The sequence below is a fragment of the Salmo trutta genome, chromosome 7 (assembly GCF_901001165.1).
Source record: "Salmo trutta chromosome 7, fSalTru1.1, whole genome shotgun sequence".
Lineage (NCBI taxonomy): Eukaryota > Metazoa > Chordata > Actinopteri > Salmoniformes > Salmonidae > Salmo > Salmo trutta.
The window spans coordinates 57,339,397-57,352,086 of NC_042963.1; the positions used below are offsets into that span (position 1 = coordinate 57,339,397).

A 12,690-nucleotide genomic window follows, 5' to 3' on the forward strand; every position below is an offset into this window, starting at 1 on the left:
TTGACAGACGCCTTTCAGGACCCTCAAGGTCACCTTACATTAAGATCATAGAGCAATAAACACAATTAATCAATAGTGCAATTTAAAAACAATTAATCTATAATGCAATTTAAAAACAATCAAACGACTGATCACAAAGGAATACCTTGGTGATGGTGGGCAGCCCATCTACCTCCCCGCGCTGCAGCTGAATGTTAAAGGCCTCGTAGCCGCTGCTGCTCTTACACAACGACGACAGCACGTAGTTACAGGTGTAGGGCAGCTGGAAGAAGTCTCCATCGTAGGTTTTGTAGTGGTAGTTACCCCATGTGCTGCAGACCTGCCCATTATGAGCTGGACTCACTCCTGCTGCATGAGGGGAAATGTACAGTATAGTTGCACCATCCATCTCTGAATATAAGATGTATAATATAACAGCACAGTAGAATATAGATATTTGAATATTAGGTGACATATATTCAACAACACAAATTACCTGATAAGATTTGCAGTTTGGAATCATATAGACTCCCAATGGAAGTCATATCTGGAATCATAACTGGAAATAGACAGGGAACAAGTCTTATTTTGCTTCTAATCCAGCTCCTCTATAGTTCCTAAACTATACATTTTTTGACATTTTAGTCATTCAGCAGACGCTTTTATCCAGAGCAACTTACAGTAGTGAATGCATACATTTCATTTCATGCATTTTTTTATTTTTTTGTACTGGCCCCTGTGGGAATCAAACCCACAACCCTGGCGTTGCACACACCATGATGGCGTTGAAACACCTACCAACTGAGCCACAAGACTATGCTACATGGGTTATCCAAAAGTGATGTTAAATTGTATTTCATCATATCTTGTCTTGTCTTTTCTTACCAGTGTTAGAATGTGCAGCAGATAGTCCGAAGACGAGAGCGATCCACGGCTTCACCCATTGGAGTGCCATGATGGCTCTTCTAACGAGTCCTCCTGGTCCACCTGAACAGGTACACTCCCTGTTCCTACTGATACTGTGAGGCACCAGGTGCCTGCTTTTAAACTGCTACACTCAAGGAAAAACCTTGATGATGCTGGGATAGTTGATTCTGTATCTAAGGAGGGAACTGATCAAACTTTAGGTGTTATCATTGTTCTGTTTGTCTGTCTGTCAGAGGTAGGATTACCTTTACTGTAATTGACATTGCGTAATGTATTAATCATAATTATCCCTAGGTAACTATCGATATTCCTGATATGTAGGGTACGTCCCTAAAGTGTTCCACATTCCCTATACAATGAGTGTACATAACATTAAGACTCCTGATGAAAGCTATTATCCCTGATTGATGTCACCTGTTAAATCCTCTTCCACCAGTGTAGATGAAGGGAAGGAGACAGGTTAAAGAAGGATTTTTAAGTCTTGAGACAATTGAGACATGGATTGTGTATGTGTGTCTTTCAGAGGATGAATGGGCAAGACAAAAGATTTAAGTGCCTTTGAACGGGGTATGGTAGTAGGTGCCAGGCGCACCGGTTTGTGTCAAGAACTGCAACGCTGCTGGGTTTTTCAAACTCAACATTTTCCCTTGTTTATCAAGAATGGTCCACCACCCAAAGGACATCCAGCCAACTTGACACAACTGTGGGAAGCATTGGGGTCGACATGGGCCAGCATCCCTGTGGAACGCTTTCGACACCTTGTAGAGTACATGGCCTGACGATTTGAGGCTGTTCTGAGAGCAAAAAGGGTGGCGTGCAACTAAATATTAGGAATGTTTTGTACACTCAGTGTACAACACCACCACTCAATCATTTCTAAGTCCTCAGTTCGCTAATGAAGCATTAACAAGACATGACCAAATATTGACTTAGCAACTTATTTACAATCCATCATCAGCTTTTGGTGAACACACTACACAGTCACGCTGTAGAAGATGAGGTGACAAGCCCAGCTCAATTATAATTCACTGACATATTTCAGAGCTATACTTGTACTAACAGGATGTCTGTTGTGTTAGAACACAGTAGTGATATTTCAGATAGAGTAGTGATACTTCAGATAGAAAAGTGTAATGATACTTCGGATAGAACAGGGTAATGACAATCCGGATAGGGCAGAGTAGTGATACTTCAGATATAACATATTAGGGATAATTCAGATAGAACAGAGTAGTGATACTTCAGATATAACATATTAGTGATACTTCAGATAAAACAGAGTAGTGATACTACAGATAGGGTAGAGATACTTCAGATAGAATAGAGTAGTGATACTTCATACAGAACAGAGTAGTGAAACTTCAGATATAACAGAGTAGTGATACTTCAGATAGAGTAGTGATACTTCAAAAAAGCAGAAATACATCAGATAGAAGATAGTAGCGGCACTTCAAAAAGAACAGAGTAGTGATACTACAGATAGAATAGAGTAGTGATACTACAGATAGAATAGAGTAGTGATACTTAAGATAGAATAGAGTAGTGATACTACAGATAGAACAGAGTCGTGATTCTTCAGGTAGAATAGAGTAGTGATACTTCAGATTGAACAGAGTAGGGATTCTTCAGATAGATCAGTGATACTTAAAAAAGAACAGAGTAGTGATACTTCAGATAGAATAGAGTTGTGATACTACAGATAGAGTAGTGATACTTCAGATATAACAGAGTAGTGATACTTCAGATAAAACAGAGTAGTGATACTTCAGATAGAATAGAGTAGTGATACCTCAGATAGAACAGAGTAGTGATACTTCAGATAGAGTAGTGATACTTCAGATAAAACAGAGTAGTGATACTACAGATAGAGTAGTGATACTTCAGATAGAACAGAGTAGTGATACCTCAGATAGAACAGAGTAGTGATACTTCAGATAGAGTAGTGATACTTCAGATAAAACAGAGTAGTGATACTTCAGAAAGAGTAGTGATACTTCAGATAAAACAGAGTAGTGATACTTCAGATAGAATAGTGATACCTAAAATAAATCAGAGTAGTGAAACTTCAGATAGACCAGAGAAGTGATATTACTGATAGAACAGTGATACTTCAGATAGAGCAGTGGTACTTTAAATAGAACAGAGTAGTGATACTTCAGATAGAGCAGTGATACTTCAGATAGAGCAGTGATACTTCAGATAGAGCAGTGATACTTCAGATAGAGCAGAAATACTTAAAATAGAACAGAGTAGTAATAGTTCAGATAGAACAGAGTAGTGATACTTCAGATAGAACAGAGTAGTGATACTTTAAATAGAAAAGAGTAGTGATACTTCCAATAGAACATAGTAGTGATACTTCCGATGGAGTAGTGATACTTCAGATAGAACAGAGTAGTGATACTTCCGATAGAGTAGAGACACTTCAGATATAACAGAGTAGTGAAACTTCAGATAGAATAGAGTAGTGAAACCAGAAATAACAGAGTAGTGATACTCCAGATAGAGTAGTGAAACTTCAGATAGATTAGTGATAGTACATATAGAACAGTGATACGTAAAATAGAACAGAGTAGTGATACTTCACATAGAGCAGTGATACTTAAAATAGAACAGAGTAGTGATACTTCAGATAGAATAGAGTAGTGATACTTCAGATAGAACAGAGTAGTGATACTTCAGATAGAATAGAGTAGTGATACTTCAGATAGAGTAGTGATACGTCAGATTAAAAAGAATAGTGAATCTTCAGATAGAACAGAGTAGTGATACTTCAGATAGAACAGTGATACTTAAAGTTAATGATTAAAGGTTTGACTAAATGATTTCACTCAGAAACCATATAACCTGTTGAAATGTATTAGAAATTATAAAGCTATAATAATGTGTTAAAACCTGTTGTGCACAGACGTTCCGCAACAGGTTTTAACGCCTAGACAATATCCAATGGAACAGCGTGGTGCGAAATACAAAACCTCAAAAATGCAATAATTTGAATTTTTCAAACATATGACTATTTTACACCATTTTAAAGATTAGACTCTCATTAATCTAACCACATTGTCCAATTTCAAAAAGGCTTTACAGCGAAAGCACAACATTAGATTATGTTAGCAGAATACATAGACCAAAATAATCACACAGCCATTTTCCAAGCAAGCATATATGTCACAAAAACCAAAAACACAGCTAAATGAAGCACTAACCTTTGATGATCTTCATCAGATGACACTCCTAAGACATTATGTTATACAATACATGCATGTTTTGTTCAATCAAGTTCATATTTATATCAAAAACCAGCTTTTTACATTAGCATGTGACGTTCAGAACTAGCATTCCCACCGAACACTTCCCGTGAATTTACTAAATTACTCACGATAAACGTTCACAAAAAACATAACAATTATTTTAAGAATTATAGATACAGAACTCCTCTATGCACTCGCTATGTCCGATTTTAAAATAGTTTTTCGGTGAAAGCACATTTTGCAATATTCTAAGTAGATAGCCCGGCATCACAGGGCTAGCCATTTAGACACCCACCAAGTTTAGCCCTCACCAAAGTCAGATTTACTATAAGAAAAATGTTATTACCTTTGCTGTTCTTCGTCAGAATGCCCTCCCAGGACTTCTACTTCAATAACAAATGTTGGTTTGGTCCCAAATAATCCATAGTTATATCCAAATAGCGGCGTTTTGTTCGTGCGTTCAAGACACTATCCGAAGGGTAAATAAGGGTTATGCGCCCGACGCGTTTCGTGACAAGACAGTTCTAAATATTCCATTACCGTACTTCGAAGCATGTCAACCGCTGTTTAAAATCAATTTTTATGACATTTTTCTCGTAAAAATAGCGATAATATTCCGACCGGGAATCTGTGTTTTAGTTCAAAGAGAGAGAAAGTAAAAACATGAGGTCGCCCCGTGCATGCGCCTCAGTCTTATGGTCCCCTGATAGACCACTTACCAAAGGCGCTAATGTTTTTCAGCCAGCGGCTGGAATTACATCATTCAGCTTTTTCCCGGGTTCTGAGAGCCTATGGGAGCCGTAGGAAGTGTCGCGTTACAGCAAAGATCCTAAGTTTTCAATAAACAGAGCCAAGAAGCCCAAGGAATGGTCAGAGAGGATACTTCCTGTACAGAATCTTCTCAGGTTTTTGCCTGCCATAAGAGTTCTGTTATACTCACAGACACCATTCAAACAGTTTTAGAAACTTTAGGGTGTTTTCTATCCAAAGCCAATAATTATATGCATATTCTAGTTTCTGAGCAGGAGTAATAATCAGATTAAATCGGATACGTTCTTTATCCGGCCGTGAAAATACTGCCCCCTAGCCATAACAGGTTAACCAAACCCATATGTCCAAGATTTTGTGTACAAAAGGTGAATTACAGGAGAAGGTGATTCACTCAATCCAACCAGGAGACTGGGTGTGGATCCATTCCTTGAGGAGAAAAGACTGGAAGCAGCCCCATTGGGAAGGCCCATACCAGGTTCTGTTAAACCACTGCCTTTGCCATTAGAAAAGCTGAGAGAGTCACTTGGGTCCACGTTATCCACTGCAAGAAGGTATGTACACATATGAGCACTGCTGATCACACACAGAGTTAGGAGAAGAACCGCGTACCAACAGGGTCCGGGGGTGACCTCCTTAACGAAGATTCCCTATCCCGACCGTTCATCACTGTGTATGCTCCTAGAGGTGTGAGTATGGGGCAGTACCTAGTAGATCTGGATATCATAAGGTGAATGCACCAATTTGTAAGTCGCTCTGGATAAGAGTGTCTGCTAAATGACTTAAATGTAAATGTAAACGTAGATCGACTAAGGGCAGGAGAGGGTTGGCGGTTTTTGGGAAGAGTAGGGACTCTGAGCTGCATCATAGTCTTGGTAACCTTTCTGATATATCCAGATCCACCACCTTCCGATAGTAATTATATGACACCGTTGTCATTGAGAAGAAGTAAAAGATAAACTATATAATACAATGATGAGTGACTTGTAGAATAAAGAGTCAAAGAAGATAATAAGATGTAGGATTTAAGGTAAACATTAAACAAATCCCTAGGAAAGCAAATAACTTTACAGGGATTGGGATGGCCAGATTGAGGTACTCAGCCAACCGACCTCGGTTCACTTTAATTCCTGATGAGTACCAGTGTTATAGATACAATAATGGCACCGAGAACTTAGATGATTTTAATGGCTATAATGCAATCATTAATGTGACTGACTTAGGTTTGGAAGTACAGGAGAAAATTCTTAACCTCACAGCACCTATAACTGAGGTAGGGTGGGCTAGTACCAGTAAAGGACGCATACGACAGAAATTACCAAAAAGGGTGGTTAGGAAATTGCGCCCCGGGGTTATTGGTCCAACCAGTTTGAGTTAGTCATCAGAGGCCAGTTATAGGAGGCTAAAGTAGGCTCAAGGGGAGTTTTGACCAGGATGGGAATAGCTTTGTCTAGAATGATGCTATTGGCGTCCTCAGGGAAGTTCCAGATGAATACAAAGCTGTGAATCAAATGGGTGAAGACTTTACCACTACATTCATTTGGTAGTTGACAAAAAAATAAAATGTGGATTGGATTAATGACATCATTGGAATAATCATTGGAAACCATATAACCTGTTTAAATGTATTAGAAATTACAAGGCTATAATAATGTGTTAAAACCTGTTGTGGACAGACGTTCTGCTAGCGGAACGCCTAGCCAATATTCAATGGAACAGCGTGGCGCAAAATACAAAAACCTCAAAAATGCAATAATTTCAATTTTTCAAACATACGACTATTTTATACCATTTTAAAGATTACACTCTTGTTAACCTGTTTGGGCTAGGGGGCAGTATTGAGAATTTTTTGAAAAAATATGTGCCCATATTTAACTGCCTATTACACCAACTCAGAAGCTAGAATATGCATATTATTGTTCAAGTTTGGATAGAAAACACCCTAAAGTTTCTAAAACTGTTTGAATGGTGTCTGTGAGTATAACAGAACTCATTTGGCAGGCAAAACCCTGAGACAGATTCTGACAGGAAGTGGATACCTGATGTGTTGAATTGAAGACCCTTGGAACGGCGATTAGACACCTGCCGTTTTTGGACATAAATGATGAGCTTTTTTGAACAAAACTACATTCGTTATGGACCTGGGATTCTTTGGAAGTGACATCTGATGAAGAGAATCAAAGGTAATGGATTATTTACATAGTATTTTCGATTTTAGATCTCTCCAACATGGCGGTTAGTCTGTATCGCAATGCGTATTTTTCTGGCGCAGTGCTCAGATTATTGCAAAGTGTGATTTCCCAGTAAGGTTAATTTTAAATCTGGCAAGTCCATTGCGTTCAAGAGATGTAAATCTATAATTCTTTGAATGACAATATAATATTTTACCAATGTTTTCTAATATTAATTAATTATTTTGTTGTCATGACTTGACTGCCGGTATTGGAGGGAAACGATTTCCTGAACATCAACGCCATAGTAAAACGCTGTTTTTAGATATAAATATGAACTTGATAGAACTAAAAATGCATGCATTGTCTAACATAATGTCCTAGGAGTGTCATCTGATGGAGATTGTAAAAGGTTAGTGCATAATTTTAGCTGATTTTATGGTTTTGGTGACGCCTGTCTTTGAATCGACAATACACTACACAGCTATTGTCAATGTACTCTCCTAACATAACCTAACTTTATGCTTTCCCCGTAAAACCTATTTGAAATCGGTAAACGTGGTTAGATTAAGAAGATGTTTATCTTTCAAAGGCTGTAAGTTAGTTGTATGTTTGAGAAATTTGAATTTTGACATTTATTTGGTTTCAAATTTGCCGCTCTTGAAATGCACCTGCTGTTGATAGGGTGCGCCACGGGTGGCACGCTAACGTCCCACATAGCCCCAAGAAGTTAATCTAACCACATTGTCCGATTTCAAAAAGGCTTTACAGCGAAAACAAAACATTAGATTATGTTAGCAGAGTACATAGACCAAAATAATCACACAGCCATTTTCCAAGCAAGCATATATGTCACAAAAAACAAAACACAGCTAAATGAAGCACTAACCTTTGATGATCTTCATCAGATGACACTCCTAGGACATTATGTTATACAATACATGCATGTTTTGTTCAATCAAGTTCATATTTATATCAAAAAACAGCTTTTTACATTGGCTTGTGATGTTCAGAAAATGAATTCCCACTGAAAACTTCCGGTGAATTTACTAAATTACTCATCATAAACGTTGACCAAATACATAACAATTATTTTAAGAATTATAGATACAGAACTCCTTTATGCAATCGCTATGTGTCACGTCCTGACCAGCAGATGGAGCTAGTGTTTTAGTTTTGGGGTCAGGACGTGGCATGTTTGTGTTGGGAATGTTTGTGTGGATGATTGGGACTTCCAATTGAAGGCAGGTGTGTATAGTTGCCTTTGATTGGAAGTCCTATATAGGTGTGTGTGTTTTTCTTTGGGGTTGTGGGTGGTTGTTTTTACACTGCGTGTATAGCCTGTAAAACTGCTACTGTTGTCACCGTCATTGGGTTTTTCAAGTGGATGCTCTACTCCTTTTTTTGGTAATAAATAACCATGAGTATTCACATACCTGCTGCGCCTTGGTCCATTCATGAAGACAACTGTGACACTATGTTAGATTTTAAAATAGCTTTTTGGTGAAAGCACATTTTGCAATATTCTGAGTACATAGCTCAGCCATCAAGGCTAGCTATTTTGACACCCGCCAAGTTCTGAGCACACTAAACTCAGAATTAGTATTAGAAAAATTGTATTACCTTTGCTGATCTTCGCCAGAATGCACTCCCAGGACTGCTACTTCCACAAGAAATGTTGTTTTTGTTCCAAATAATCCATAGTTATGTCCAAATACCTCCGTTTTGTTCGTGCGTTCAGGTCACTATCCAAAGGGTAATGCACGAGCGCATTTCGAGACAAAAAATTTATACATAGGCAGAGCCATGTATCAACAGGGGGGAAGGATGGTAGAGCAGGTGATAGAACAGGTTAGGAAACACTGCAGGTTATGAAAGAGTGGTTGCCTAGAGGTTAATGGCATAGAGGATAATTACTTTTTTTAAATTGTAGAATATCCACTCCAACATTTGGAAATGGTCCTTATTGAACTACTCCGAAGAGAGGGGAAGAAGGGGTGTTTAACAATAATAGATAAGTATAGCAAATGGGTAGAAGCATTCCCAACTTACTTGGTGGACATGATTATAGTAGCTAAAATTTTAGGTCTAGATATTATCCCTGGAGTTGGTTTACTAGGATCTATCTCTTTAAATGATGGATGACATTTTAGCTAATCAGGTTGAACAAATAGAATGCCAGAGTTAGAGAGACCAGAACAGGTAGACATAGAAGTTGAAGAAATACGAGCAGAGCACATGAGAAGACTTTTTGTTAACCAAACCCGTATGCCCAAGATTGTGTGTACAACAGGTGAATTACAGGAGAAGGTGATTCACTCAATCCAACCAGGAGACTGGGTGTGGATCCATTCCCTGAGGAGAAAAGACTGGAAGCAGCCCCATTGGGAAGGCCCATACCAGGTTCTGTTAACCTGTTAGGGCTAGGGGGCAGTATTTACACGGCCGGAAAAAAACGTACCCGATTTAATCTGGTTACTACTCCTGCCCAGTAACTAGAATATGCATATAATTATTGGCTTTGGATAGAAAATACCCTAAAGTTTCTAAAATTGTTTGAATGGTGTCTGTGAGTATAACAGAACTCATATGGCAGGCAAAAACCTGAGAAGATTTCATGCAGGAAGTGGCCTGTCTGACAAGGTGTTGTTGTTCTTGCCTCTGTTTATTGAAGAGTCAGGATCTTAGCTGTAACGTGACACTTCCTACGGCTCCAATAGGCTCTCAGAGCCCGGGAAAAAGCTGAACGATGTCGAGGCAGCCCCACGCTGAAACACATTATCACCTTTGCCAAGTGGCCGATCAGAGGACAAAGGAATTAGGCGCGTGCCCGAGTCGACCCAGTGATATATTTTCTTTAGGCTGTTTACCTAATTGCAGATTCCCGGTCGGAATATTATCGCTTTTTTACGAGAAAAATGGCATAAAAATTGATTTTAAACAGCGGTTGACATGCTTCGAAGTACGGTAATGAAATATTTAGAAATCTTTTTTCACGAAATGCGCCGTGCGCATGACCCTTATTTACCATTCGGATAGTGTCCTGAACGCACGAACAAAATGCCGCTGTTGGAACATAACTATGGATTATTTTGGACCAAACCAACATTTGTTATTGAAGTAGAAGTCCTGGGAGTGCATTCTGACGAAGAACAGCAAAGGTAATCAAACTTTTCTAATAGTAAATCGGAGTTTGGTGAAGGCTAAACTTGCTGGGTGTCTAAATAGCTAGCCCTGTGATGCCGGGCTATCTACATTAGAATATTGCAAAATGTGCTTTCACCGAAAAGCTATTTTAAAATCGGACATATCGAGTGCATAGAGGAGCTCTGTATCTATAATTCTTAAAATAATTGTTATGCTTTTTGTGAACGTTTATCGTGAGTAATTTAGTAAATTGTTAGTAAATTCGCCGGAAGTTTGCGGGGGGTATGCTAGTTCTGAACGTCACATGCTAATGTAAAAAGCTGGTTTTTGATATAAATATGAACTTGATTGAACAAAACATGCATGTATTGTATAACATAATGTCCTAGGTGTGTCATCTGATGAAGATCATCAAAGGTTAGTGCTGCATTTAGCTGTCTTCTGGGTTTTGTGACATTATATGCTAGCTTGAAAAATGGGTGTCTGATTATTTCTGGCTGGGTACTCTGCTGACATAATCTAATGTTTTGCTTTCGTTGTAAAGCCTTTTTGAAATCGGACAGTGTGGTTAGATAAAGAAGAGTCTTGTCTTTAAATAGCTGTAAAATAGTCATATGTTTGAGAAATTGAAGTAATAGCATTTCTAAGGTATTTGAAAATCACGCCACAGGATTCAACTGGCTGTTACGTAGGTGGGACGATTTGGTGCCACCTGCCCTAGAGAGGTTAACCTGTTGGGGCTAGGGGGCAGTATTTGCACGGCCGGATAAAAAACGTACCCGATTTAATCTGGGTACTACTCCTGCCCAGTAACTAGAATATGCATATAATTGTTTGATTTGCATAGAAAACACCCTAAAGTTTCTAAAACTGTTTGATTGGTGTCTGTGAGTATAACAGTACTCATTTGGCAGGCCAAAACCTGAGAAGATTCCAAACAGGAAGTGCTCTCTCTGACCATTTCATGGCCTTCTTGATCATCTCTAACCAAAACAGGGGATCTCTGGCATGACGTGACATTTTCTAACGCTCCCATGGGCTCTCAGAAGGCGCCAAAAAGCTGAATGCTGGCTTTGCAGGCCCTGGCTGAAAAACATTAGGGCATTTTGTAAGTGGTCTATCTGAGAACAATGATACTGGAGGTGCGTGCCCGAGTCGAATCCATGTTTACTTTCTCTCTCTTTGAACGAAAACAACCACTCCCGGTCAGAATATTATCGCTTTTTTACGAGAAAAATTATTTTAAACAGCGGTTGACATGCTTCGAAGTACGGTAATGGAATATTTAGAAATGTCTTGTCACGAAACGCGTCGGGCGCATAACCCTTATTTACCCTTCGGATAGTGTCTTGAACGCACGAACAAAACGCCGCTATTTGGATATAACTATGGATTATTTGGGACCAAACCAACATTTGTTATTGAAGTAGAAGTCCTGGGAGTGCATTCTGACGAAGAACAGCAAAGGTAATAACATTTTTCTTATAGTATATCTGACTTTGGTGAGGGCTAAACTTGGTGGGTGTCTAAATAGCTAGCCCTGTGATGCCAGGCTATCTACTGAGAATATTGCAAAATGTGCTGTCAATCGGACATAGCGAGTGCATATAGGAGTTCTGTATCTATAATTCTTAAAATAATTGTTATGTTTTTTGTGAACGTTTATCGTGAGTAATTTAGTAAATTCACCGGAAGTGTTCGGTGGGAATGCTAGTCACATGCTAGTCACATGCTGCATAACCACATTGTCCGATTTCAAAAATGCTTTACAGCGAAAGCAAAACAATAGATTATGTTAGCAGAGTACATAGACCAAAATAATCACACAGCCATTTTCCAAGCAAGCATTTATGTCACAAAAAACAAAAACACAGCTAAATGAAGCACTAACCTTTGATGATCTTCATCAGATGACACTCCTAGGACATTATGTTATACAATACATGCATGTTTTGTTCAATCGAGTTCATATTAATATCAGAAAACAGCTTTTTACATTGGCATGATATGTTCAGAAAATGAATTCCCACTGAAAACTTCTGGTGAATTTACTAAATTACTCATCATAAACGTTGACAAAATACATAACAATTATTTTAAGAATTATAGATACAGAACTCCTTTATGCAATCATTATGTCAGATTTTAAAATAGCTTTTCGGTGAAAGCACATTTTGCAATATTCTGAGTACATAGCTCAGCCATCACGGCTAGCTATTTTGACACAACAGGAGAAGAGGCCTCTATAAATTAGGGAGAGAAACAACGGCCAGAGAACGGCTTAGGTGGCAGGAGATTAGAAGACAGGTTGCAAGGTTTGATAATGAATGTATGTGTACTGTGGAAAAATACAGCCGCCTAAAGCGGGGTGGAGTTCTCTACTGATGCGAGTTCATTTGGGTGTGTGTGTGTGGTAATATAAAAGGCTTTGTGCATTGTATGGATTT

At 38.7% G+C, this 12,690-nt stretch overlaps 1 protein-coding gene across 1 annotated transcript; it reads right to left on the minus strand.

Annotated features, from left to right (window-relative positions):
• Nucleotides 1-109: 109 nt before the first annotated feature.
• Nucleotides 110-1,321, minus strand: LOC115196654 (mucin-5B). The gene is made up of 3 exons (XM_029757498.1): nt 865-1,321; nt 476-538; nt 110-348 (listed from the first exon to the last, which is right to left on the minus strand). Exons 1-3 carry the CDS (start codon nt 932-934, stop codon nt 110-112), a joined length of 372 nt encoding a protein of 123 aa, XP_029613358.1. The 5' UTR covers nt 935-1,321.
• Between the last annotated feature and the right edge of the window lie 11,369 nt (nt 1,322-12,690).

Coding starts and splice junctions, on each gene's coding strand:
- LOC115196654 (XM_029757498.1), bottom strand. CDS start 934: ATGGCACTCCAATGGGTGAAGCCGTGGATCGCTCTCGTCTTCGGACTA. Junction 539..864: donor TGCTGCACATTCTAACACTG/GTAAGAAAAGAC, acceptor GTCTATTTCCAG/TTATGATTCCAGATATGACT. Junction 349..475: donor CAAACTGCAAATCTTATCAG/GTAATTTGTGTT, acceptor CCCCTCATGCAG/CAGGAGTGAGTCCAGCTCAT.